This window comes from Heterocephalus glaber, unplaced genomic scaffold (assembly GCF_053883595.1).
Source record: "Heterocephalus glaber isolate CG9 unplaced genomic scaffold, H.glaber_assembly_v1.0 deba00001764, whole genome shotgun sequence".
Lineage (NCBI taxonomy): Eukaryota > Metazoa > Chordata > Mammalia > Rodentia > Bathyergidae > Heterocephalus > Heterocephalus glaber.
Window position 1 is genome coordinate 7,944,598 of NW_028258461.1, and position 26,918 is coordinate 7,971,515.

The 26,918-nt window shown below is 39.4% G+C and overlaps 1 protein-coding gene across 8 annotated transcripts in view; it reads left to right on the forward strand.

The window, feature by feature from the left end:
- The window catches only part of Fgf13 (fibroblast growth factor 13), a 514,864-nt gene that overhangs the window by 422,207 nt on the left and 65,739 nt on the right, over window positions 1-26,918 (forward strand). For 7 of the 8 annotated variants that reach the window (XM_087202101.1, XM_004862318.4, XM_087202102.1 and 4 more), the window contains 2 exons: window positions 19,096-19,206; window positions 24,299-24,402. In XM_087202101.1, the coding sequence (XP_087058227.1) occupies window positions 19,096-19,206; window positions 24,299-24,402 (215 nt within the window). Of the gene's footprint in view, window positions 1-15,852; window positions 17,144-19,095; window positions 19,207-24,298; window positions 24,403-26,918 lie in introns of those variants that run through there. The other variant, XM_004862319.4, reaches the window with a different exon arrangement.

Below are 26,918 nucleotides of genomic sequence, written 5' to 3' on the forward strand. Positions count from 1 at the left end.
TGGATCTAAATCCTTGCTCTGATATCTCCTACTTGCTTCTTAGGCAAGCTACTTTACCTCTCTAAGTCTCAATTTTTTCATCTAAAATTTAAAGGCAATAAAAAGTTATATATCATCTGTAAGATTAGATTAATTAGTATATCAAAGGACCAATGTTTGACACATAGAGTAAGCATAGTATATATATTTGTCATTAGTCTTTTCCATTCCAGAGACTCCAGACCATGGCAACCCGAGGAGATGAGAGACCATTGGAGGCCTCAACTGAGTGTCATTCATTTTAATTGGTCTATAGTATGTGAGAGTTTCTGGTAGTTTTGCTAAGATACATGCCAGATAAATGTAGCTACCTATCAATAAGAAAAAGAAGCAACTATAATTTCTTTAATGTACACTACATGCCAATATATACTAAGCTCCTTACATATATTAACCACTTAGACCCCATAGTTACCCTAGGAGATAATGGATACTATAATAATTTTCATTTACCATAGAGGAAACTGAAGAACAAAGCGGTTACATAGCATTTTAAAGTCACATATCTAACATGCTACTAAATCAAGATTCCCACCTAAGTTTTCTGGTTACAAAACCGGTACTCCTAACCACTCTGTCGTGCAGTCTATTAACTTCTGCATTAAGTGGAGTGTTTGTACCCTTTGGCATTTCTATGTTTCGTGACTTTTTAAATTTGATGAAACAGCTGAATATGATGGACAGATCATTAATCATTGTCTTTTTGATTAGTGATAGACTGGCTAAATTCAAAGTGGTCTCATGTTCATAGGCCTTGGAGTCATACAGTGCATAAGTATCAATTCATATACATGGAAGCGAATCCCATAGTGTCCGTAGAACTTTCTTAAAGTCCTAAGACTAGGTAAAAGGGTAACTGAGACTGAAACACAGGAGGCGTGTTTCCCTCCTTTCGCCAAACCTATATTTTGAAAAGTGGAAATGACAGTTTACCTGGAATAAAACTAAATACTGTTTCTACTATGTGAAAACCCATAACAAATTTTATCTTATTGTAATACGTAGTCCTTACTCTTGCAAATGCAAAGTCATACGTTTTTGTATTACCAAAAATGTCAATATTTTTGTAGTGAGTTTGGGGGAAGAAACATCAAGCTTCCCAAGCACATAAAAGTATCAGTGGGAATACATGCCAAATATCCTGAGTTAGGAAAGAAGCCATTATATTATCAATACTCTCTGCCCTAAATTGCATTCCTCTACCAAAATCATGAACACCATCTGCAGCCAGCTCCTCTGAAGAGACAAAGACTTGAAATTCATAATTGTTTTGACTTCTTATACACTGGTTGTTAGATCCAGGACATTGTGTCCTCTGGTAAAGAACCATATCATGGACTTCAATAGTCTTGGTTTGTTGCCTTTCTATTAGCAGTGACAAAGGGTGTGCATTCTCTCCCTGAAGACCTGTTTGTGCAGTATTATTTGTGAAACCAAAATGGTTCCCTTAACTCAGGAAGTTATAAAAATTTAAAAAATGAATGAGTGAAAATTAGATCTTATTTTAAACACATCGTCTCCAATTTCATAAAATCCCATTACTTATTTCCCCATAGGTGAATCTAAGTAAAAATTGTTTGGACTAGATGTCTTCTGAAATGGTTTCCCATTCGAGAAAATAAACTGCAATTAAATACCATATTGAACTATTATTCACAAAGTAGAACAATTGAAGCAAACAATGATGTGCCAGACAAATGAATCTTAAAATGTTTTTTAATAAACTTTAAAAAATGTTTTGAACAATTTTAGATTTATAGAAAAGTTGTAATTAGAGTACAGAGCCCCCATATACCCTTCATACAGTGTTCTCTAAAGTTAGCATCTTACATACTATGCTATATTTGTGAATACTAAAAAATCAACATTGGTACATTACTGTCAACTAAAACACAGAGCTATAATCAGATTTTACCAGTTTTTCCACTAATCCCCTTGCTCTGTTCCAGGATTCAATCTGAGATAGCACATTACATTTAGTTTCACGTGCCCTTATTCTCCTCTGATCTGTGACAATTTCTTTTGTTTTATTGTTTCTTAGCTCAGACTATTTTAATGGTAACTCCCTCCACAAGTCTCATGTGTCCCAAAGATAAGACCACTAGCTGTTCCAACAACTCACCCAGTTTGCAAATTCTACCCTAATTTGTAAGAGCCAATCTTATAAACTGCCCTAAAATTACCACGTGAGGAACTCTAGTTTCTAAAATCTTACAAGCACTCTGCTAACTCCTCATGTTTGAGGGCCACTGATACTTTTTCTTACTCAGGTTGTTTCACATGCCCACTTTTGTATGAATAACAGGTTTATCTGGTGGTCTTTGTGTAGTGACTTCAACAAAGGGGTCTAAGATTATGTGACTCAATCTTCCACAACATCTGATAAGCATTGGCGTAGAACTGTGTGACCTCTCTCCAGCCCCTCTGTGAACACTTTCAGTAACAGCTCATAACCTCCCAAGACAAATCCATGCTATTCACTTCTGGATAGTTCCTAATGGTAGAAATGGCTTCATCAAAATGAACCCTAATTTGGCCCCTTTCAGCTTGTCTTCATTGACCCTATTTCTGTCCTCCAGAGAACGAATATATTAGATATAAGTAACCTCTAGATACAGTCCCACTCCATGGTTGTGGAAGGAGTCCAGGCTTGCTGAGTCCAAACTTTGATCAGATAGTGTTGATTGCTAGGTGTTTCAATTTAGGTATGTAACTCAATCTCTCAGGGTCTTAATTTCCTTATCCTGTAAAAAATGAACCTGCCATATAGTATTGTTGTGAAAATGAAATGAAATAACACGTATGGAAGTACCTTGCACATTAACAGGCACAGAGAAGCCTTTTAATGAATAATAGTTACCTTTTGGTCTGATGATCCACTCCTGAATACCCAGGATGAAATGTACTGTTCAGATTGTGTTACATTATTCTTTGTTCTTCCTGACAGCAGTGAATTCTTAATGGCCCCTTGTTAACTCACTTCTTAAAAGATTAGATTTTATTTTTCTGTTGACCTTTTTACCCTAGAGGTTTAATTAAGCTGTTACTGCACGGAACTGAAGTGTTAAATAACCTGAGAGGATCAGTTCCTAACATTCATGAATACTATATATCACCAACTAGTGAGTTCAGTCATGGTAGTGGATGAGAGAGTTTGGCAGGGATTAGCAAATATTCCTGCTAATCAACAGAATGTGCAAATTAAGCCCTAGCTCATGACTGATTTAAATCTCCATGGCAACACCAGGGTTAGCTATATACATGTGAAGAAATGATTGCAAAGCTTTAAAGGGTTTTAGAAACCACCGCAGCGATCATAAAGGGGGAAACAACATCCAAGGAGAGAAGTACTTTCACTTCTTGAAGTAATGTATTGAACTTTCTATAAATTTAGTGGTATCTTTAACTTCCCAGAGCCTCTACTACCAGAATGTTATTGGCAATTATATAAACAGAAAAATAGGAAGAGGGAATAGGAAACCCATAAAATACATAACCCATCCATCTGACCAAGTAATTACAAATTAGGATTATTTGCACATCTGTGTATAGCAGGATTGTCTTATATTAATATCCTAGCTCCCCTATTCATTAGCTGTGTGACCTTTGGCAAGTGCCTCATTTTCCTCAGGTATGACCTGGGGACAATAATAGTTCCTACTTCATTGGGTTGCTAAGAGACCTGAATAAGTTAAGTTAATGGTAGGTATTTAAAACAGTTCTTGACCTAGTGTTAATGCCTGGAAAATGTTAGTTACTGTATTATTATCACTTTCATCATCATTATTATTCCTGCTATTTGATCATGATTCTGGGATATAGAGTAGCTTTCTTTTTTTATATACCTTGTGAAGAAACCACAGTGTGAGAAAGGTTATACTTTCCATTTTCTAATTTTGTTTGTGCTAGAAAAGAGACTTGGAAATGTCAGCACTGGAGAGGTTTTATAGGTATTATCATTTTCAATTCCAGGGCAACTCTTAGGAAAATGGTAACTGTGATTGTAGTTGAAGCATAGGATTTAAGTAAATCCACGTTTTTGTTTAGACTCTTATCAAAATGTAGGAGCAGGGGGATATCTGTAAAATGTTATGTAATCAAAAGTGAATTAGTTGACTGCAGAAAGAGTCACCTATTTTATAATATATATTTAGTTTTGAAAGGCAAATCCAGCCTCCTGTGATCTCAGACCAACTTTATTTCTTTCAGCTCATTTCACCTTGCCTTATCTTTTGGTTTGTTAGGTTTCTAGTACAAGCAGGGTAGTTGCAGTAATGCAAGTTTGGACCTGATGTTCAGTAATTATATTTGATAGGAGATTATTCAAGTAGATACTGGGCTACTTGCCTAGTGAGATCAAACTTGTTTTTTCGTACTGTTTTTGAATACCAACAAAACTGCTGCCAATCACTCAGTGGCTCACAAGCTTTTGGAGGCTTCATAATGGGGCCAAAAGGGAATGAGACAGGGAGGCAGAAACCTTGGCCTCCTCTGTTGACTCTGACTCCCTCATTACAATGTTCTTTGTGTTTCGATTTTATTTTCTTGTGCACCATTGTGTAAACCACTGCAACTCCTTCATAGAATGAGGCAGGGCTTAAAATGATCAATAAATAAATGAATTATGTGATGTTAGGCAAGCCATGTGTGCTTGTGGGACACGACTTTCCGGTTTGCAAGATGGGAGTAACTGGGTAAAACCTACTCTGGCTACTTCACGAGCTCCCAAGCAGATCAAATAAAGCAATGGTTATAAAAGGGTTTTGTCTAACCTTAAAGTGTTGTGTACTTACTAAGGATTATTTTAATGTCAGGATATGACTAAAATATGGACTGATAACCATTAATATGATTTTACTTTCCCACTCACAAGGAGGCAGCAGACCCATGGTTATAGTTCAAGCCTGAACATTGCCTGTATCTGCTTGCAATTAGAATATGGTGTCAGTCCTACATGATTGGATAAGTATTGTACATTTCCTATCTATTCTTTCACAAAATCATAAAAATGGTAGTAAAATATTACAAATAGTCTTCAGTAGCACACAAGAGAATTCAAAAGCAAAAATGGAAAAGGTTCAGGGGATAGAAACAAAGAACTCACTGGAAGCTAAATAGTCATGAAGAGTAGTAGAAATTATAAACACACACACACACACACACACACACACACACACACACACACACACAGGGCCTGGGGCTTAAGTAAAAATCATTGATACAGAGCTCTGAGTTTTCTGCTTAAAGCCAGAAACCAAGAAGTCTTATCCAGTAAATGACAAATCAGGGCCCAAGACCCAGGGACACAAAATATAAGTGGAATGAGAGTGTAAAGAATTGGAGCTCAATTCTGAATTTGTAATACCATGCTGAGAAATTGAAATTAAAAACTGATCTGGAACTAGTGAAATCCATAGAGTGCTGGCAAACAAAGAACACAAAACTACAGAGACACATAACTCTACTATCCAGTGTTCCTGTGTGACTTCTACAGAAAGCAACTCTTCTGCTGAAGGTAAATCCACACTCAAATTTACAGAGCAAAAAGAGAAACAAACCACATCCGGGCAAGTCAGAAGACACAGTGGATAGGTTAGTATTCCAGAAATAAGGAAATATGAAAGGGACTTTAACACATTTAGGATGGGGTTGGCATTACTATGGCTCACTGCCAGGCAGCTTGTACCACTGGTGGTACATGCATGACTATCCCATCAGACAGCTTGTACCACCCAGGGACAGTCATGGATGTGCCATCAGTCGTTCAAGCTTGTAGGAATGTGTTAAGCTAGGTATCTTCAAAATGTCCAAGAGGATAAAAGAGGGAATAGGATCCATGAGGTATGAACAGGACCTTGTGGAAAAAAATGTCGTATTATTAAAGACCAAACAGAAAATTTTAAATATATGTAGCATATGCAATTTTATATCATGTAAAATACTGCTGTGTGACATACAGTATAGTATGTGTATACCAAAGCAGTTAAACAAAATCAAACAATAGACCATACTAAAGAGGGGAATCAGTGAAGTATTAGGTTCTGCAAAGATGAAGGGTTGTAACTAGGAAGGGGAGGTGAGGAATCCCAATAGATAGAATGAAGTCTAGCATACACTTAATAGAAGTTACAGAAGAAGAATAGAGAGAAATTGAAAGAGAAATGATAGGTTAAGAGTTGATGGATCAATTTCCAGGATTGGGAAAAAAACCAATTGAACAGTTGAAAGAGCACAAAGAAGAATGTAGTAATAAGGAAGACTTTTGCTGTTTTCAAAACTATATTTAAATACTACCCAAATCCTAGTTGTTCCTCTCCAGTGGGAATGTGGAAATACACACAAAGGAATTACTAGGAATGTATAATAAAATCAGAGTGAATGGTGAACATAAAGTAAAAGAGTAGGGACTGTTGGTGCAGACAACTTTTGTTCAAGAGTCTCGGCTATGAAGGATAAAGATTGGGGTGGAGTAGAATAAGCTTGTGTGACATATTAATTTATTCTATGTTAGTAACAAATATTACAGCAACCTTATGTGTACACTCTCAGATGAACACATTTATAGAGCCAGTAGATTGAATTGGCATAGAACTTTTGAAGTAAGGAATTCTTTAAAGCTATCACTTCCCTTGAACCTACCCCAGCAGTCCTTTCTGTCAGTTCAAATATCACCATTAGAGGGGCTCCTTTCGTGACGTAATATTAACTCAATAAAATCCCTGTTAGAATGAGCCAGTCAGGGGCAGTGTGTGATTAAAACATAGTAGTAACCATTAACCTAGCACAAATTAGATTATCTGATTAACAATCTGTCACCCTGGAAAGCTGGGACCCAGAGATGGCACACAGGGAGGGACTACTTCAAGGAACCTAAAGCTTTGTCTGAAAGAACAAATTGGCTTTATTGTTCTGAAAGAACAATTTATTTGGCTTTATAAGGACAGTGGGTATCTGATATAAGGTGCCAGCTTTACAGCATTGCCTGAGGCCTGCTTAAAGCACATACACCCCCACCCCACCCCACACACGTGGGCGCGTGCACATGCACACGCACACATACACACACTGTATTGTCTCTTCTCCATGTAGTAAATGGTACATTGTTGCTTCCCTTAATAATTCTTATTTTCTTCAGGACAAGTAATACCAGTATTCCAGCAGAGAAAGTAGGCACTCTATTTTAGGAGCAGGAAGAGAAATGCAATGAATAGGAAGGTTTTAAATGTTTTCAATATATTCAAATACTGGCCGAATCCTTGTTTTCCCAATAAAATACTTCGTAATAGAAATGGTTAAATATACATAGAGGAATTGCTAGGATTACCTGACTTTGGACAGTTATTTCTTTATAATCTTTAATTCACTTGCTAACTTAGAATTTTATCACCATCTTAAAAAAATTATTTAATGATGCCCATGTGCAAATCTCTGGTCTCAAAGCTTACCCTAGTTATTTTAGGAGAATGGCTGACTCACTCTTGGATACAGGCCAATGTAATTTTAATTTTGATTGGCATCTTTCTAAAGGGATTACTTTTACTAAACCTTCTGTGGATGGCAGTCAAAAATTGATAACAACTATACACTTGAACATCAGCATTGACAATATGTGCTGAATGCAATCAGTGAGAAAGGAAAGACAGTCACAAGGAAGAAAAATAAACTCAGAAATGTCCATCTATCCAATACCACAATTGTTTTCTCCTGCTTCCCAGAATGCTTCCTGACCATATCTGTAATCAACATTTCACAGAGAAGTACACTATTGGAGAAGCTTACAATATTAGAGCAAGTTATTGTCCGGTCATTCAAGTATAAGGACATTAAAAAGTCCAAAGTTTTATAAGTTCTTTCAGCTGAGGGAAAGAAATATGACGTGGTAAGAAGAATGCAGTACCAGGAGTCTGTTTAGATTCAGGTTTGAAGTTACCTAAATCCCTAGCTCCTTTCCAACCTCTAAAAGTCATCTTTAATGAGATAGTTTTTTCTGAAGATGAGCACAATTCCTGCCTTCCTGCCCACAGAGCTAGCTAGCTTTGCCTTCTTTTGGGCTCCTTCAACACTTAGTACATTTGGCACCATACAGTGTTTATCATGTTATTGCTTTATTTATTCATTCACTTCTATTTTTCCTCTACTTGGGGCCGGTGACAATCATTGAAAAGGCAATATAAATAGTCTTAAGAACATGGGATCTGAAATCAGAATACATGAATTTGAATACTAGTTCCACCACTTTCTACCTGACCAAACTGACTACCCTCTCTTTGCCTCAACATCTGCCTCTGTAAAATGGAGCTAAGTTCATAAGTTTGTTATAAGTATTGACTATGTAAATGAGGATAAAGTATTTAAAATGGTGCCCTGGACAAAGTTAATGCTCAGTAGATTATAGCATTAGCATCTTGGCATCCTACAGGTCTTAGCTCTGCACTTGGCAAATAGTTCTCAGTAAATCTTAAATGAATAAGCAAATGAATTAACTAATGGACATGTGGCCCAAATCAAGTGTATTTGACTTCCCTTGCCTCAGATCTCTTTTTCTAAAATGAGATCCTTAGGTGAGTATCCTAGCCCCTATTATGAAATCAGGTTCTGAAATTGTTCAAGGCTTTCACTGATTTCAAGAAGAGTCACTAAATAAGTTCAGTCATTTGGTGATACTTTTTGCTGTTGATCAGAAGGAAAAAAAGTGAGAGCCAACTAGTTAGAATGGATACTGGAGAAACCCCTGATTGCAAAAGTATAGTCATAAATAAACACACTGTGTAATATTTTTCTCTCATTTGGCTGAACTCACCTTTCCTATAGCTGAGTGCAGATGGCACAAAAACTCTTACAGTGTAGATCACCAGTTTTCCCTAAATGACAAGAACTCAGAGAATTGAGAGTACTTTGATTTCTTCTCTCTGCTAAGTAGTGATAAAGGCTAGGAAGTGTCCTTGTGGTGTCATTACATTCCAAAGCCCCGGATTACCTGAGACATACCACATCCTAATGTCAAGCTTCTTTTTGGCCTGGGAAATCCCCTAATAACAATAAGTAGTGATTTATAATCATTTAATTTTAGTGAAGAAGTTAGCTGGTTTTCTTTATAGTCTACTCTCCAACGTTAAGTTAAAGGTGTTATGAACTATGCTCATAACTATGCATAAGTCATCTCCATTCTTATTTCACAACTCACTTTTGTTAAGGACAGAAAAAACAATAACTAAATTGAGTTGGGTCTGTTGCACATGCCTGTAATCACAGCCCTTCAGGGTCTGAGACAGGAGGATTGCCATGAGTTTGAGGCCAGCCTGAACTACATAGCAATACCTGTGTCAAAACAAACAAACAAACAAAAAACTAAATTGAGAACACACTATATTCCTTTTTTTCAGTTACCCAGGCAAGAAATAGCCATATCCAGGCATCACTATTCAACAATCCACATTCCAGACCCAGTGCTAAAGAGGAAAGAAGTAGTAGTTAACGTGCTGGCCTTATAAACACAAATTGCATTGGGTGAGAATCCTTAGCTTAAGTACTGATGGTACCACTTGTGTAATTGCCAGAAAATTATAGAAATGTTACTTCTCTTTAGACCTGCTTTCCTCACCTCTAAAATGGCAATAATGATAATATTTACCTTATGGGTTGTTATATTAAAGGACATAGTGTTATACTTTAAAAGTCGCTTGTCTAATTTATCACCATGGTATTTATTGGAGTGTTAATCACTACTTGAAACCCTAGTTTTGGGGAAACAAAAAGCTAAAGCAGAGTAGAGAGTTTTAAAACCATCTTGCAATGATGATGAACCTTTTAGAGCTTTAAGTGATAACAAACATCCCACTGTGGTGTGCGTGCCATAGGTTCGCCACCACTGATGTAAAGCACTTGTAGAGCTCTCAAGTAGGTAATGGATCTGTCCCTCATCCCCTCCTTAGATTCTGAAGAATAATATTTTCTCCAAATTCGGCAAGTTCATCCTGCCCAAATCCTAGCCAGGTATCTGAAAGAGATGTGTTAAGACCCTTAATCCTGAGAGAACATTGAAGTATTTCTCCATTACTTCTCTGCTCCTTTAACAAATGAAAATTCTTAATAGGAAATCAGTAGCAACCATGCCACTGGAAAGTAGTATATCAATCCAGTGTTCCTCATGTTGCTTTTGAGTCCTGCCCCATATGTTCATTTGCAAAACGCTGCATTCCCCTCCTCAAATCCTGAGTTAAGGTCACTTTCTTCCAATAACCTTATTTCCTGTAACAGCTTAGATCCAGAAAAATTAGATTGTCTGCTTTTGCCTCAAATCCTCCATCATTTTCCCCCTAGCTTTTTAGGTTACTTAGTTCACTGGGCAAGAAATGAACCCAGTGTTACAGATATTTTGGCTCTTGAGTCTCGTACAGTTTTAGTCTTCCATAAATGTTTTATAATAGAAACATGTCATTTATGTTTGTTAGCCACCAGTCATTTGATAAAATAGCAACTGTTCCTTCAAGATCTTCAAAGATTATTGAACAAAAAGGAACTGAACTCATTTAGAGAACCTGATGTTTTTGTTGGTTCTGGATATTGTGTCCCTACCTAAGTTAGCCTATTTGGTTAGGAATACGTTTATTTTATCTACAAGGAGTTTTTCACAGGTTGGACAAAAGAAAGTTCGGGAAAAGACTGTGACTTCCTTGACCCCCATGCTCCAAGTTCATCCAATATTGTCTTCCAAAGGCAAAGGCACTCATTGTCTCTATGCCCTGTTCAGCTTTGTCAGTAATGGTGCTGCTGTCCGTTTCCCCGTTTCTGTCACCACTTCTTGGTGGTAGGTCATGGATATAGAAATAGTATAGTTTTATCATAGAATCAGTCTTGAGGGGAACCAACCCACATACCCACCTGGATGGATAAAGTTTCTATTATACTCATAAAAGCTTCTACAAAAGGAAAATTAGCAATAAATTATGATATTCAGCAACCCTTACTGAAAATGTTTTCCTCCTGCAAAATGTAAATCTCCCATATAGTGAAGCTTAAGATCATTTCCTTCTCTTCTCTCCTTATGATCAAGAGAGAAATCTCCACCCTAGCAATCTGCTGTTTCTCTTTTGATTTTCTTGGTTAAATGACCAAGCAGGTAATCAGGATTTTTCTTCTTAAGGATCAGAATTAATGTTTTTTCAATTCATTTTAAATATAAATCAGAGGTAGCTTTGGCACATTCTATAGCTTAAGTATTTAGAATAATCTCAGAGAGGAGACATAATAAGGACCAAACCACTATCCTAGTACAATGCAAGCCAAGGGTCCCATTGCTCTTCATGTTGAATGAAAATGAGGAGACCCAATTGATTTCCAAAAAATTGGTTCTTTAGGCCTTTGTTTCTAAAGAACTTCCCCCAAACTGACTAGCAGAGACTCTTCACCAGATAATAAGCATGTCGGGTTATATTACAGAATACAATAGTCAATCATTCTGTCCCTGAAATTCCTGTGTGTCATTGACAGGGTTGCTTTAAATTGCATTTTTCTTTTCCTGCTTGGAGTTAAGTGGCAAGAGCCTAGTCTAATGGTTTTTCCCTAATCTCCTCATTTGTATTTCTATCCGGTTGTTTCTCTGGACTTTTGGACATAATTAGATAGACCACAATGGTGCTTCTTGCTGCTCCATCTCTTAAAAATTCTCCCCCTGTTCCCCTACTCAGCGAATGGGGAGGACCCAGTGTTGCTTGACCCTGATGCACTTGAACCTGCCCCCTTGCTTCTCTTTGACCTCATCATGTGTCCTTGACCTGGTAACTGGCCACTCAGAGGTTTTGATGAACTGTTAGTGGAGATGGACAGCAAACTGGCAAGTGGCTCTAATTATGTTAATCTTCACGAAGAAAGTGTTTGAAATCTCTCATTTTCAGAGTTTCAGAAAAACAGCCAATTTCTTCCTGCTCAAAAGGTACTGAGACCGCTCCTGATTAGGCTGTCTGAATGCCCTTGTTTTTCCTCATCACAGTCACATCTGTTTGGGTTTCTGTCTCTCTCTTGGAGATGCCTCTTGAGAGCAGGTCCCCTCAGCTTCTTGCAGCTCATCTGAGACCTGCCACAAGAGATCAGCAGAGAAAGATCAGCATTCTATGCTCTGATAACTCCTATAACTCTCTGAAAAGAATGCTAAAACCTGGTTCTCAAGTGAACCCATGAGGAATGGAGCCAAAGGGGGGACTTTTGTACTTTTATTTGGAATCCAATTTAGATTTTATATTCTGGTGAGGTGGGAAAAGAATAGAGACATGAGAAGTATGAGGAGAGGCAGACAATGAGGTAGGAGGAACAGGGTTTCATACAAAATAATCAGAGACTTCCAGAGCCAAAAGGACTGTAAGGAACAACTCAGTTAGATGTTTTCAAACATTTTGCTTTTAAGTAGTAGTACAATCTTTTTATTCTTATTAGAAATCATACAATGAGCCGCAGTGTATAGATGTAAGCAAAAGTACTATAGTTGAAACATTTGTGAGGTAACGTATGTCCATTACTTTTGGGGTGCTGCAGAATACAATTTGAAAGCCTCCAATATTGCCTAAGTATTACTTTAAAAGTAGGAAAGCAGACCCCAGCAAAAGGAACAACATACCCAAGGTGACAGAGTCACTTAGTGGCAGAGATAGAATTAAAACATATGCCTCCTGCCAGCTGGATTAGATCTCTTTGAGCATGTGTGGAACTGGATAAAGGAACTAAGAATGTACTCTTTCCAGAATATGGTCAAGGAGAGATGGTGGTGGGCAGTGTGATGGAGGAGAAGTCGTCTTAAGAGGAGCAAAGGAGAGTGGGCCACTGAGCCTAGAGGAGCTGGAACCACAGAGGTTAAGCAGAGCTTTGAAATGTGATGAATCTGGAGGAGATCAAAAACTTCCATAGCGGAATTGCGAGGAATAAAACAAGACAGGAGGGAAAGGGTTTAGGAAATAGGTGTCAAAAGAGAGTTCTGTATTCTTCCTCCCATTAAAACTCCATTCTAGTCTAATGCCATTCTGAGATGACAATGGGGTAGAAAGAAAAGGCAAAATATGCTTCACCAGGATGGGCTGCCATTCTGCCTTTCATTATGCCTTTGTGAAACACATAGGAATTTGGCACAGTTCCCCTTCAGGGATTTGAAAGTGATATTCACACTCTTCTTCGGAGTTGCTAAGCACCTGGGAAATAGACATGAGAGTTAGGAAAGCGTGAAAATGTGTATTGTATTAATGGTTAAGCTAATTGGATAATGTGATTTGGATAGATTCATGTTCAGAATGGTCTGTCTTCACATTCTGCCCTGGATTGAATTTACCCTGTAGTCACAGCCTCTGTGAAATTCTTTTAGTGGAAGAGAAAGGGCAATGCATGTGGTTTATAGGCAATCACAGAAAGTTAGATGCCCCCTTCTCTAGTTTTATCAACAACATGTCATGTATTTTCCTGTCCATGGAGATGGAAGAACAAGAGGGGAATATTAAAATGCAGAAGTACTGTTTGAGGGCTGACAAGGGACATATCTCGTAACCCCTATATTCTTCCTACTTTCGGGATAATAAAAGTTCATTGGGGAGAAGCTGATCAATGGCTATGATGTTGCAGTTAGATAGGAGCAAGAAGCTCTGATGTGCTATCGCACTGTAGGGTCACTACAGATAATGATAACATATGGTACATTTCAAAAAGCTAAGGATTTCACATTTTCACAATAAAGAAATGCTAAATGTTTGAGGAGATATATTTAACCTGTCTTAAACATCACATGATGTACACATGTACTGAAACATCACATGGTACCCCATTAATATGTATTATTTTATGCTTTTTATGTATGAGTTAAAAATAGATTCAATAAAACATAATTGGGGAGAGAAGGTTTAGAGCAAGAAAGGCATCTACAAGCACATGTGGAACCATCGAGTTGCCAGCTTGGCCCACTGGTTGGTTACGTGAGCTTTATGTTACAGATTTTATTTCCCTATCAAGAAAATGTTGTGGGCCAGGGATTTAACTCAGTGGTGCCATGCCTGCCTGGCAAGTGCAAGGTCTCGATCCCTCGTACCGGAAAAAAAAATCGTGATGGTAGATCGGGGTTGGGACTTGAGATGACATATTTACATACTTCTGTTTGCAACTTTGTAATGGTTAAGTGTCCCTGTCCTGAGTATTCCCAAAATACTCTCTGGGGCTGTTTACCTATAATGTCCAGCTTCAAGTGGCCATACCAGTAATTCTCTATGATATTTGAAAATACCATATGGATGGTGTTTGAATGAGCATTTGGTGAGAGCTCTCCCAGAAGAGAGGCAGAGCAGAGGCAAAAGGAATGTGAAAAAGCCCTCTTCCTTTTCTGAATACCATCCCCTCATTGTTTCCAAAGGCTTTCCCTTTCCTTCATGGGAGCTTCATCCTCTGGCTTTTGGGGCTTCAGGGTCCTGAGAGAGAAGCAAGAGTAGGAAAACCAGGGTCCCTGGGGTAGGTGCTCAGCAGATGGTAAAAATAGGCAGAGTGAGCAAGGATCTCTTAACTCTCCATCCCACACCCCAAATATCCCACCCAGGTCAAAGCTTCTGATCCCTCTTTTGGTCGGAGTACTCTCCTTCATGGTTCCTGGAAGTTAATCAATGATTGCTCACATTCCAAGCTAGGAAACATCTCCTTCCCTTCAGAATCAATATAAATCAGCCAATCGTCAGTTATCTTGAACAAATTTTTACTGAGCATAAACTATATGACAAGATCTGTGCCAGGAGATGGGAACATAGTGGTGAACAAGACACAGACCCAACTGCCAAAGGAGTCTAGTTCCAATGGGACCAGACCAGGGAATTTAAAGTCGGATGCATTCCTTTTGGTGGTGGTGTTGGTAGGGGGGGCACAAAAGAGTAGCCCGGGAAACTTCTCAGCCCCCTGCAGCTTTCACCCCAGCCTCCCTCCTAGACACACAATGGTAGGACTGGGGAGGAGTGGTGGGAAGGTAGCAGCAGCATCAACCTTGAAGCAAGAAAATCTACAGAAGGCTCAGGTGATTCAGTTCTGATGGGCTAAGAAGCCTGATAGTTTCCCTGTTGATAGAGTTTCCATGTTTCTGAATCCGAGCTTGTTGGAAGGTCAGGCAAGGAAAGAGAGCTGCAGTCTAGGGGATAAGTTGTGCATTTAGTTTCATATCTACACCACTTCTGAAAAGGTCTGCAGAGGAGGATGAGTCCAGTAAGGAAAGTGTAGGCAGGAGTGTAGTGGCAGCTCCAAGATAGAGCAGCCCTACTATTTGCAGATCCCTGTTTGCCTCAGAAATCAAGTAATCCAGGGCTTGCCTAGCGTGTGCTGGCCCTGGGTTCAATCCTGGGGTGGGAGCATCCCAACAATGGTGTGTTTGAAGGTAGGACGTCCATGTGGATGGTTCATTCCCTCTTTACTGCATGCTTGGCCTCAAAAGCCATTATTCTCCCCGGAGGCTGCCCGAGTTTCAGGAGCAGAAAGAAAGGAAAAGAAAAGAAATTGGGACAGTTAGAGACTGGCCCCAGGTTAGTTAGATTGCACCATGGCATTGCAAACACTGCCTGTGGCACATTACCCGGCTTTTTGAACCCCAAACTCGAACGGATGGACTAAGGGGCACAGAAGAAAAAGAGGGTTTTGGCCGCGCAAATTGGCACGGAATGAAAAGTCGGCAGAAACCGCTGGGTGGCAGCGTGGTGTGCGGGCACCGCTCTGCAGGGCCTTCTGCTGCCGCCGTCTGGGGGTTGAACCCTTCTGGGAGTCCTGGCCTCCTCTCCTGAATGGCTACAAGTGTCGACGTGCAAAATACCTCGGCGCGGGTGCGGGTGGGTGTTGGAAGGCCTGAGCCCGGGGGGCTCCTGCCTGGGCTCCCCCTGGCCCGCTAAGAGTCAAGCGCTAAGGGAACACCCCTTCCCACTCAGCCCCCCTCCCAGTGCTGGCGCCGCCTAGCAAAGCCCGCTCCTTCAATCCAACTACCTCATGCGGGTGCCTCCTCCATCACCGCTTCCTCCCGAAGCTCCTTTTGGGCAAAGGAGAGGAGAAGGCTTTGGGCGATGGGGCAATGCCTAAACCCCTACAGGTGCTAGCTGGGGGGCGGTGGGGACTGGTGGGTGGGGCTGCGGAGGGCGGCCCCTGGGGAGCCAGCACGCCCGGCCCCTAGAGGGAGGGACCACCGAGGGAGGGGACCGCGGGGAGGCTGTCTCGCTCTTCCGGAGGGTGCCTGCAGCCACCGGATTCCTGTGCTGTCACTGTGCCGCGCCCAGAGCAGCAGCAAGAGCGACAATGAGAGGCTATTACCTGTTTGATCCCTGCCGGAAGGCCGGCACGGGCCAACTTTTCCTGATCCTAGAGCCTAGAAGTTGCAAGGACTAGTGGAAGACTCGGAGGGGCCAGGGCGAGGGCGCTCTCCTCTGCGCGCTTCCTCCTCCCTCCTCCCTCCTGCCGCCTGCGCTCCCGGCCTCTCCCGCCCGCGCGCTCTCCCTCCGCCCGCCTCCTGCTCTGGCCCCCTCCACAAGGCACAGAGTGGGGGGTGCGGCGGCGAAACTCCGACCCAAGCCACTTGGACTTGCACAGTGTCCTCGGGGCTCAGGGGCCGAGAGCACGCAGTCGCTCAGCTCTGCCTCCGCCTGCCCGTCTCGCCTGCGATCCGGCCCGCCCGAGGCTGTGGCTTTGACTCGGACCCTGCCAGCCAGCAGCCCGCGCAGGAGCCGGACCACCAGCAGAGGAGCGCAGAAGGCATGCGAAGCCCCCTCCTCTGCTGAAGCCCGAGTGCGAGGACGCCCGGGCTAACGCAGGCTAAAGAGACCAAGGCGGCCAAGGCTCGAGAGAGCGGGAGAGCAGCGGAGAAGAAGGAGGGAGAGGAGGAGGAGGAGAACCCAGAGAGGGGCAGCAGAAGAAGTGGTGGTGGTGGGCGTCGTGGCCATGGCTGCGGCAATCGCCAGCTCTCTGATCCGTCAGAAGAGACAAGCCCGCGAGCGCGAGAAATCCAACGCCTGCAAGTGTGTCAGCAGCCCCAGCAAAGGCAAGACCAGCTGCGACAAAAACAAGTTAAATGTCTTTTCCCGCGTCAAACTCTTCGGTTCCAAGAAGAGGCGCAGAAGAAGACCAGGTCTGAAGGGGCTTTAGCTTTTTTTTCTATTTTTTTCCCGTACTTTACGAGTGTGGAAGGGGCTGGGGGCGGGTATGTAAGCGTAGGTAAGTTTGTCTGTAGCCCATCTTGTTCGGATGAGGCCACCTAGGCGGTTTGCGTGCGTGGGAAGGCGACTGCTGTCTTACCTCCTTGGTGACAGTAAGGGGCTTGCTGCATTGCAACTGCCCTGGGACAGGCGCAGAGCCTGGGGGCATGTCCTGCCCAGGAGGCGCGCCCACAGCTTCAGATATGTCCCTGTGTGCGTGCCTGTGTGCGTGCGTGCGTGTGCGTGTGTGCATGCCTGGTGGGCTCTGGGAAGGCGTGACCGAGACATGATCATTTGTGTAGCGTGTGGCCTGGAAATTGCAAAAGCAAGCTGGGCAGACACCACTCCCCCCTTCCCAGGGAAACTCGGGGAATCCCTCTCTATCCTTTCTAGCTGCCCGTCAGACCCTTCCTCTGCGGCTTTCACCCCGAGGGATGTGGGCTTCCGCTGTCTACGCATCCCCTTTCTTCCAGTAGCGCACTTTTAAGCTTTTTGGGACAGACTTGAGTTGTGCTGCAGCTTTGAAATGTTTGCTGGGGAGGGGGGTGGATTTCTAGAACCTTGCGGCAAAATAGCTCAGTGAGCTGGTTAGATTAGTAGAACTGTGGTTACTTGGTATGAAAATGCAAGATTGAAGAGGGAACTTAAACTCAAAGCTAGATTGTGGGTTCTTTTGAACCATTTCAGTGACAAGAGCAGCAGGATATCTGCTGATGGGAAATTCAGACAGCTTATAGGTGTCAGGTTGCGTCAAGGTAGACTTTCAGGGGAAACATGCAGCGTATTTACCATTCGTATCCAAATGAATCTTTTGCACTATTTTCTTACTTTTTACCAGATAAATCTGACAACAGATCAGTTTTCCTCATCAACCTATCATTTCTGTACTTATGTGTTCTATACACCCTGGAATGGAAACGCAGGCAAAGGTCTACTGTTTGTACAAAGTTTGTAATACATTAGCTGTGAATTAGGCTTGTTTTTAAAAGGCTTCGGCAGTTGCAAAGCATGATTATGTGGCTAGAATAATCACATAAGTATTATTTCAACGCAGGTGCCTGTATTCAATAAAAGCAAAATTTTGGACAGCATGGCTGTTATGGGTAAATTAGATGTGTGATTAATCTATGGTGATTCATAATTGAAAATCATTTTAATTAACCCATGTTTTGGGTAATCATTTCTGATATTAAATTTGAAAATAAGTATGAACTAATTTTCCTTCCTCCCCATCAACAAAAACCCTGCTCTTTTCAAAACCATTTTCCCTAAGAATAATTAATATGATAGGAGATGGTGATGGTTGTTATATCTCCCTCCCAGCCTTTTTCATATAGGAGCCTCAGTTTTCTAAGTACAGATTCTTTGATGAGATTTGAGGTTATTTTCAGCATTCTTAGAAAGGGGGATTATTCATTCAAATTGTGGTAATTGTAAAGGAAATCTTTGCTAGTGGGTTTTGACCCCTGAATGGCAACCACCTCTGAATTTTCTTTGTATTTTTCCTTTTTCTATCACATAAAAAGTGGCACATTGTTAAAAAGGCGGACTATGTCATTTGCCAACCCGTTGGGAATGTTCAATGAGATAGAGTCCCACTCTTTAAGCTAAAGGACAAGCTCTCAGAATCTGGCTGCAGTCAGAGGCTTTTGGGCTTTTACCAGTGTTACAAGGTGGAAATGAAATGTTTCTTCCCTTGTTCAGAGATTTCTTCTGAAACTTGGAGTTTGTGTATCTGTTGTCGTTCTCCCACAGGACTCTTTAAAAGTGTACTTTGACTTTTTCCACTAAAATTTGCAAATGAAATTCGAATTCCAAATTCTGGGTTTCTTCAACTTCTTATGCACAGTATGTCAATTGATCCAAACCATCATTCTCTTTGCAGAGCCTCAGCTTAAGGGTATAGTTACCAAACTATACAACCGGCAGGGCTACCACTTGCAGCTGCAGGCGGATGGAACCATTGATGGCACCAAAGATGAGGACAGCACCTATAGTAAGTGACTGCTAAATAAATAGTGTATACCAACATGTGGTTGACTTTGTGTTGTTTTTATTTATTTTTAAGTAAACAACTTTCAATAAATCCGTACCGCGAAGTATGATCACAGCACATAATACTGTGTACACAGGTTCACCAACAGGAAATTGAACATGAAATATCTAAAATAGTGAACTAGAGCAAATAATGGTGACACCATCTGAAGAATGATACAAATGTCATCTCCATGGTAATCTAGATAGATTTATGGCCATCCTTTGGATTTTATTACTTTTTTTCCCCACAGAAAATTTACTCACCCGCACACTGATCCCAAAATAGCATGTTATCTCTACTCTTAAGAACCAGTCTCATCTCAAGAGACAGGAGTGGTTTTCTACCAGAATTCATCATTATAAGCTTTTGCTCCTGCTCCCCCTATATACGCATACTGATACGTCTGAGTCTAATTTGAACTTTAATGTTGAGATAGGTTCACTGGTGGGTAAAAGGATTTCCTTTAGTGCTTTATTTTTAACTGTGTTTTAAGTAAAGTCCAAATCAAAGACCGTACTGATGAACCTTAAAAGAAACAAGTTGAAAGTTATACCAGTTTTCTTTCTAATTGTTGAAGAAAGGTAATTCCAAGGTGTTGTATAACCTTTGATTATGTATTCTTTATTTGGAATGATAAAAACATAAACTGAAATAGTACAGCCTTCCCTTCAATGATAACGGTTTTTTTGTTTTTTTTGCAACTGACAGATTTTTGCAGACCTATTAAATGTTCCATAGGCTATACATTTTTTTAATCTCACAATTCATTCTCTGATTGCTCCAGTTTCTATTGAAATTCCCTCAGACTTTGATAATTCCCAGACATATTCCCATTCCCATCACCATTTGGAACTGAGAAAACAACCAAGGAAAATAGATCTAACTGCTAAGGAGTACGCTACAGCCTTTTTAGCCTTGCATGGCTGTAGATAGTTAAAAGCCATAGACAGGGGTCCCAGTGTTAAGGATAAAAGAGTTTCATACCTTTAAGGGAAGCTCCCTAGGCTGATGGCCAAGCTATGACCTCAAGAAGAGGTCATCTTTAACTTCCTTTGAAAAAAGTCTTTTTGGTTCCTAAGATAAAGAATCTCCACATTAAATGGACCTTCCCTGTTTTGTAAAATGTGAGTTTACTGTTGTGATATGAAAGTTTTAAGATGAATCTTAGTTGTTCTTTTATGTGTCCTTCTCTATTTAACTAAGCCAAGTGTACTATAATCAAATGGTTGGCATTAGTACCTGATGATCGGTAGTAAAACACTTTCAAAATTATATGTACAAATTGGTGTTTGGAGAAAGAACAAAGGAATTTAAGCTGCTCTTAACTTTCCAAAGTGCCGAGGATAATGAGGTGTGTGGGCATTTTTAAAGGGAAGTTCATAACCAATGAGCCCCACCCAATCCATCTCCTCCACCCCATCAATTTGTAATGTTTTCTCCCAGGTCCAAATCAGAGAAAACACATTTTGGATCCAGTGTTCACATGTGTTTCTTCAAAAGTAAAAAATTTAAAAAAGTATATGAACCACTGTAGTGTGTTTTATTAACAGCTATATGCCAAACTTACCACGATTGTACTATATAAAATCACTTTAGGAGGAGATACATCTTTCTCTCTCTCTCTCTTTTTTTTTTTTTTTGGTACCAGGGATCGAACTCAGGTCCTGGCACTTGTGAGGCTGGCTGCGGAGCCACTGAGCTAAATCCCTGGTCCACATCTTTCTTTCTTTTACATTTTACACACACACACACACACACACACACACACACACATCAAGGCTGTATTTCTTACTGTGGATCTTTAAATCATGTAGTAGGTTTTACTCTTCCATTCCTGCATATGCATACCTTCTGCCTTTGTTTGCCTTATGACTGATATGCATGGCGTTTCTATGTAGTAATGATATTTGAAGACCTTTAAAGAGCATAGCCTGATAACAAGAATCTGTGTTTAGGCAGATGAAAACAAAGAGGTAATTCAACCAAAGGTAAGTATTACCATAAGATGATGCATACAAATGCAAAGAATTTCAAAAGGAACAACAAGTCAGTGGGGCTTGACTCTAGCCTTGCTGTCAAGAGTGAGGAGAAGCTAAGGGGCTAGCTCACCCTTCCCATTGAGGATGTCATAGGACATAAACAATCATGAGAGAGAAATGTTTAATGATTAAATGGACCCATCACAGTGGAAGTCTAGCCATCCAAATTTGTTCTCTTTTCCTCTAAATTCAAGTAATTTTCTTGGCATTAAGTTTTTTTTTATTAGAACATGTTTGTAATACATAATGATTACAATTATTGTGGGAGTTGGTACATGCATGTAGTACATCTTAATTATATTTTTTTCTCTCTTTTTTTTTTTAATCCCTTAACCATTCTCTCCCTCCCTGTTCCCTTCCCGTGAATGGAACAAGAATGCAAGTTTCTTTTTTCCAACTGTTACTCATTTGTATATTTTCTTAATATGTGTTGCTGGTGTTATACTTTTCTTAATTTGTATTTTTATCATGATTTTCTCATTTAATTCAGTTGATCTCACATTTTAATTCCAAGATAATGATAAAACAAATCATTTCACATTTACCCGGACATTTCTAAAAATATGTTTAATATTAAGCATTTAAGCCTAATTTATGTAGACTATTAGAATGGTAAATGTCAGTTCAATGAAATTTCCTTATGAGCAAATCAACCATTGTAAATTCCATAGTCTCCACCTGAAAAGCCAAAGATGATAGACATTTTATGGCTATGGTTTTATTATAATTGCCTTGGGTGCAATTAAAGCACCAAAATAATATCTTAAATCCATGAAGAAGATTTCAGTAAGTCAAGGCATTTAGGAAGATGGTGATTCTGTCCCAGCTTCTGACATAATTCTTTTGCATTTATTTGGAAAGACTGTACCTCTAAACAGATTTGAAGCCAACCCAGTTTATGAGCTATCTTGAATGTCAAAAGAAAAGTGCACTGGTATGAACAGCTACTCTACATTTTCTATCCAGTTTTTTGTTTTGGGTTGGCGTTATTTTTGTTGTTGTTTTCTTGCCATTGTTGTTTTAATTTTGGAATCAGCCTTCATAGAAATGTATATTACATAGTGAACAACACATGTTGTATTATATAGTTAATACCATTATTCAGGAATAGATAATCCTAGGCATGGATTAATGATGTTCTTCTCTTCTTCCTACCATTGTCTTATATTTGAAATGTAAGCATTTTAATGCTCATTAATACCCTAATCAGAGTGGTTGGCAAACAAGACAAAAATGAATCCAATCTCACCCCCCATCTGCTATTACAAGTTACAGTAAGAGAACTAAGAGGGTTCAGAATGTTACAAAATTGAGGTTCCAGAAATAATTCTGAATTTCATTGATTGCTTCCCATCATCTACTACTATGATCATAATAGGTTTCACACATATCCTTGCATTATAGTTGTCAGGAGGTATATAGTGATGTGGCATTTCAACCAGATTCATACAGATGGTTTATTTTGGTGTTTTTAGACCTCAAGAAATTTTAATTATGAGCTTTTATAATATGAGGTTAGGATCTATAATTTCCCAAAAATATATTGTCATATTTTTGCTGTACAGTTTGCTATCAGCCTACAAATATCTGTTGAGCACCTTTTGTGAGCAGAGGATCATCAACAGAAAGAGATATGTCATATACATGACATGCTCAAAGATACCAGGCTCCTTGCCTGTGCATTGCATTGTCAAATATAGCATGAGATCCGGGCTTGCAATCTGTGCAATTACTTTCCTTTACCTCACATAACAGAAGGGCACAGCTTTAATATGATGAGTATTGAATGAAGTGCTATCAGTGGCATGTGGTAAGAACACTTGTATTTTGAACTGTACAATATGTTCCTAGCTCCTCTTTGGTAACACCCTGATTTTAAGGGAAAGATACATTGCAGGCGTATCAAGAATTACTTAGTTCCTCATTAATATTTTTCATCCATATTACTGCATCTACCACAGCACAATATATATAGAGAGAGATAAGTGATCCCACAAATAAAAACATTATTCTTACTCATGGAGTGTCTCCTTTACAATTTGCAGAAATACCAGACTGATATATGAGCCTCAAAAAACTTACAAAACAAGGAAAAAATTGTCAACATTGGTTGATGGCTCTTGAGAGCAAGGTGCCCAGGCTATTTTCAAAAAATGTGTATGGCAGGCACTATGATTTAAAAATGTACTGTTTTATTTTTAGTCACTGTGTGGGAGGGAGCAGACAGCTGGTAGTGGGAGGGCACCCACTGCTTGTCTCCAGGGAGTGGTGTGTGGTTGTGAGCAGAGCTTGGGTGTAAGTTTCACGCAGTCAGACCTTCGAGTGGAAAAATGAAGGCCTGACTGAAACAAGTCGGTTGCCTACTTGCAACCAGTTTTCAGGGAAAATAGATTAAAACACCTCTTTCACTTATTACTTCTCATTCATATAACCTTTGCTCTTGGAGACTAAAAATTAGAAAAAACTTTGGGAACATAGGGCTATAAAATGTGACTGTTTTGTAAGGCCTGGATTCATTTTTGAGGTTTTTGCATTGGAAATGATGTCAGTAAATCAGATAAGGCCATTAAACTATTGTCTCTCCTAAGAATCTCTCCCCTACTGATCTTAACTGTGCTGGTGAAAATTTCAGCAGCTATTTAAGGGAACAGTTTTTAAAACTTCAGTTTGTAGAAGATGACGTTGGTTAGTGTACAAACCAATTCCTGCAACTTGACCTCCCAAGAAGAATGAATGCTTCCCACCTCTGACCCTATAAAAACAATAGAATTGGGACCCAAAGTCTTCCATTGTCCCCAGTGTTGGAGAGTATGTAGTCACAGCCTTGGTAAAGTGACTGCACCCATGAATCAAGTAGAATGAGGCTTTATCTGTATGCATCTAAATATATACTTGTTTGTTCTTATCAAGTGCATACTACTTTGGAGAACCAAGTAGTCCTGCTGAAAACATTAAAAGAGACCATTAAATTCAGAACTGTAACGTTGTTTTCACGTTCTTTTAACTTTCAGCTCTGTTTAACCTCATCCCTGTGGGTCTTCGAGTGGTGGCTATTCAAGGAGTTCAAACCAAGCTGTATTTGGCAATGAACAGTGAGGGATATTTGTACACCTCGGTAAGTCTTTGTGTGCATGTTTTGATTGTTCTGGTTTTCATCTGATACGAAAGCAAATGTTCTATATATGTGTTATCAGTGCAGATTTCTGTGATGAGAGGAAGATTGTTTTTAATAGAAATCTGTCAGAGGGAAGGGAAAATTCACTTCTTGTGAAAACTGTGTCTGTTACCAGTTAGTGTCATTTGAAGCTAGCATGTTTAGTACAAAAATTAAAAATTCACTGGAAAGTCTTGCATACAGTGTTATTTGGGTTTTTATATAGCATGAAGTGGTCTGTCTTGCTATCCTGCCTTGCACTTGTGGGAAACAAAACCATTTCTTGACTCAGACATGTGTTCGTCCATGTTTACTTTTCAAGAAATCAGTGAGATTTCTCCCTCTGATCCCCTCCAGGACACAAAGACCAGTGTTAGAAGTACTTCTACACTTTCATTTATCTGTTCAGTTAGCACAATTGTCGTCTGCTTTATGTACTTTAAATTTTATTATTTTGGCTGTACAAATTTGTACAATACAGTATGCTATTTCAATACATATATACAATATGTGCTGATTAAATTTGAGGAATTAACATTTCTCTTTGTCAGCATTTTGTGCTGGAAGACTTCAAGCTCCTGGCTTCTAGGTTTTTGTAAAATAAATACAGTTTTTCTGTCAATTATGGTTCAACTTCTTACAGATTTCTGCTTGCATTTTTCTTACAAGTTTGCAATGAAGAGAGAAAATTGAAACTTCTTTCAGGTGAATTTATAAATAATGTAGACTATAAGTCAGTAAAGAATGTGGGCCCAAAGTAAACTTTTAAAAATGTGTTTGGCACTTAAATATAAACAAATATGATGTAGTACCAGAGTCAGGATTCCATTCTTATTACATCTACTTTTGGATTACAGGAGACCACTTAATATATGAATACCTTTTAGACTTTAGTATGAATTCTTGTATTTGAGGAGGATAAAATATTTCAAATGGAGAAAATTGCTTGTCAAACTTCATATTAGCCAGCCTTAAAAGTTATTATTATGTCTATAAGAATAAATGCCTCGAACTGCAAGTACAACATTTACCTATAATTGCTCTTGCTTTCTCTTATTCCCCAAATTTACTTCAAAGCCAGATGTATAGACTGCTTCTTAGCAGACATGGTAGAAGCCATGTTCTAATCCTGTTTTCCAGGATCCAATAAGAGAAAGAGGATTGAGAGAGCAGTAAGACCACACCAGGCCCATTCATTTATTAAACCACATAGCCTACTTCATGTTATGATAAAAGATTATGATCAAAATATAATTATTAGCATGCACATCAAACCCTGGAAACTATCAGCATTCCTCTCAGGTCATTTAAATCATCTCATTGCTTAATATATGCAGGGAATTTTTTTTTTTACTAAATGAAAGATTTCCAGACGTCATGAAATCTATCATTATTAATATGGTGCCATTATTATAAATGATAATAAAAGGGATTTGTTTTTCAAAAGTTGCATGCTAGATTAAGGTAACTTAATAATGATTTTAAATAATCTCATTTAGATCAACAGGACCAGATGCAAAGGTAGGTTTTTAATAAAAGAAGTATTTTCTGAAACTAATGTGCACACATGAGAAGGAAAGGAATATAATGGGCATACTCTTGAGAACGAAATGCCAAATGACATACGAAATAATTGCTGGTAAAGCATTCAGAATTTTTCTCGGTTGTGGTCACTATTATGGTGCTGTGATGAATTGCTGAAGGTGATGAAAAATCTTGCAACAATGCATTTTTTAAAAGAAACTCACATTTTTGGAAATACATAATAGTTAAGTCAGAATGGGAAAATTATTTCAATAGGTAATATGTCAGATACCCCCATGCAGAAAAATTAGAGCATTCAGTATTAAATTTAGGGAAGTGATTTTGAAAATGTATAATCTACCATTCAGATTGACCATTATTCTGAAAATTGGTATGTGTCAATGTGGAACCATTGCTAAGAAAGGCTTCCCAGGGGAATCAACCTTATGGATTGGTAGTTTTCCTTTCTGTGATGTGTAGGCCAGTAGACAGCAAAATTTGAAACATTCCATATGTATTTTCCATTTAAGGTAAAGGAACCTTAAGTAAGCATTTCTTATTAAGGAAAACATACTATGTTTTCATTAAAGAGGAAAGATGACTGATTCATGATCTTGACGTTCATATAGAAGGACAGTATCCAAATTACTCTACTCCAGGAAAGAAATCTGAATCTTCTCTAGGGTAAATGTCCCATTTCTTCCCATTATTTCTTATTAATTATGGCTTGGAGTCTCTTCACCCTCTTGATCACCACCATCTTTAGTGGATACTCCATTTTATACTTCATCTTACTACAATGTGGTACCCAAACTCTATTAGGATAGAGTTGTATCCTAATGACTATGTTGCTATGACCAAAAAGCTCAATGAAATATCATGCGTGTTCAACAAGAGAAGGCAACCAAAAATTTGGATCACTCTTCCCTTGTAAAAATGCCCTTTAGCAAAAT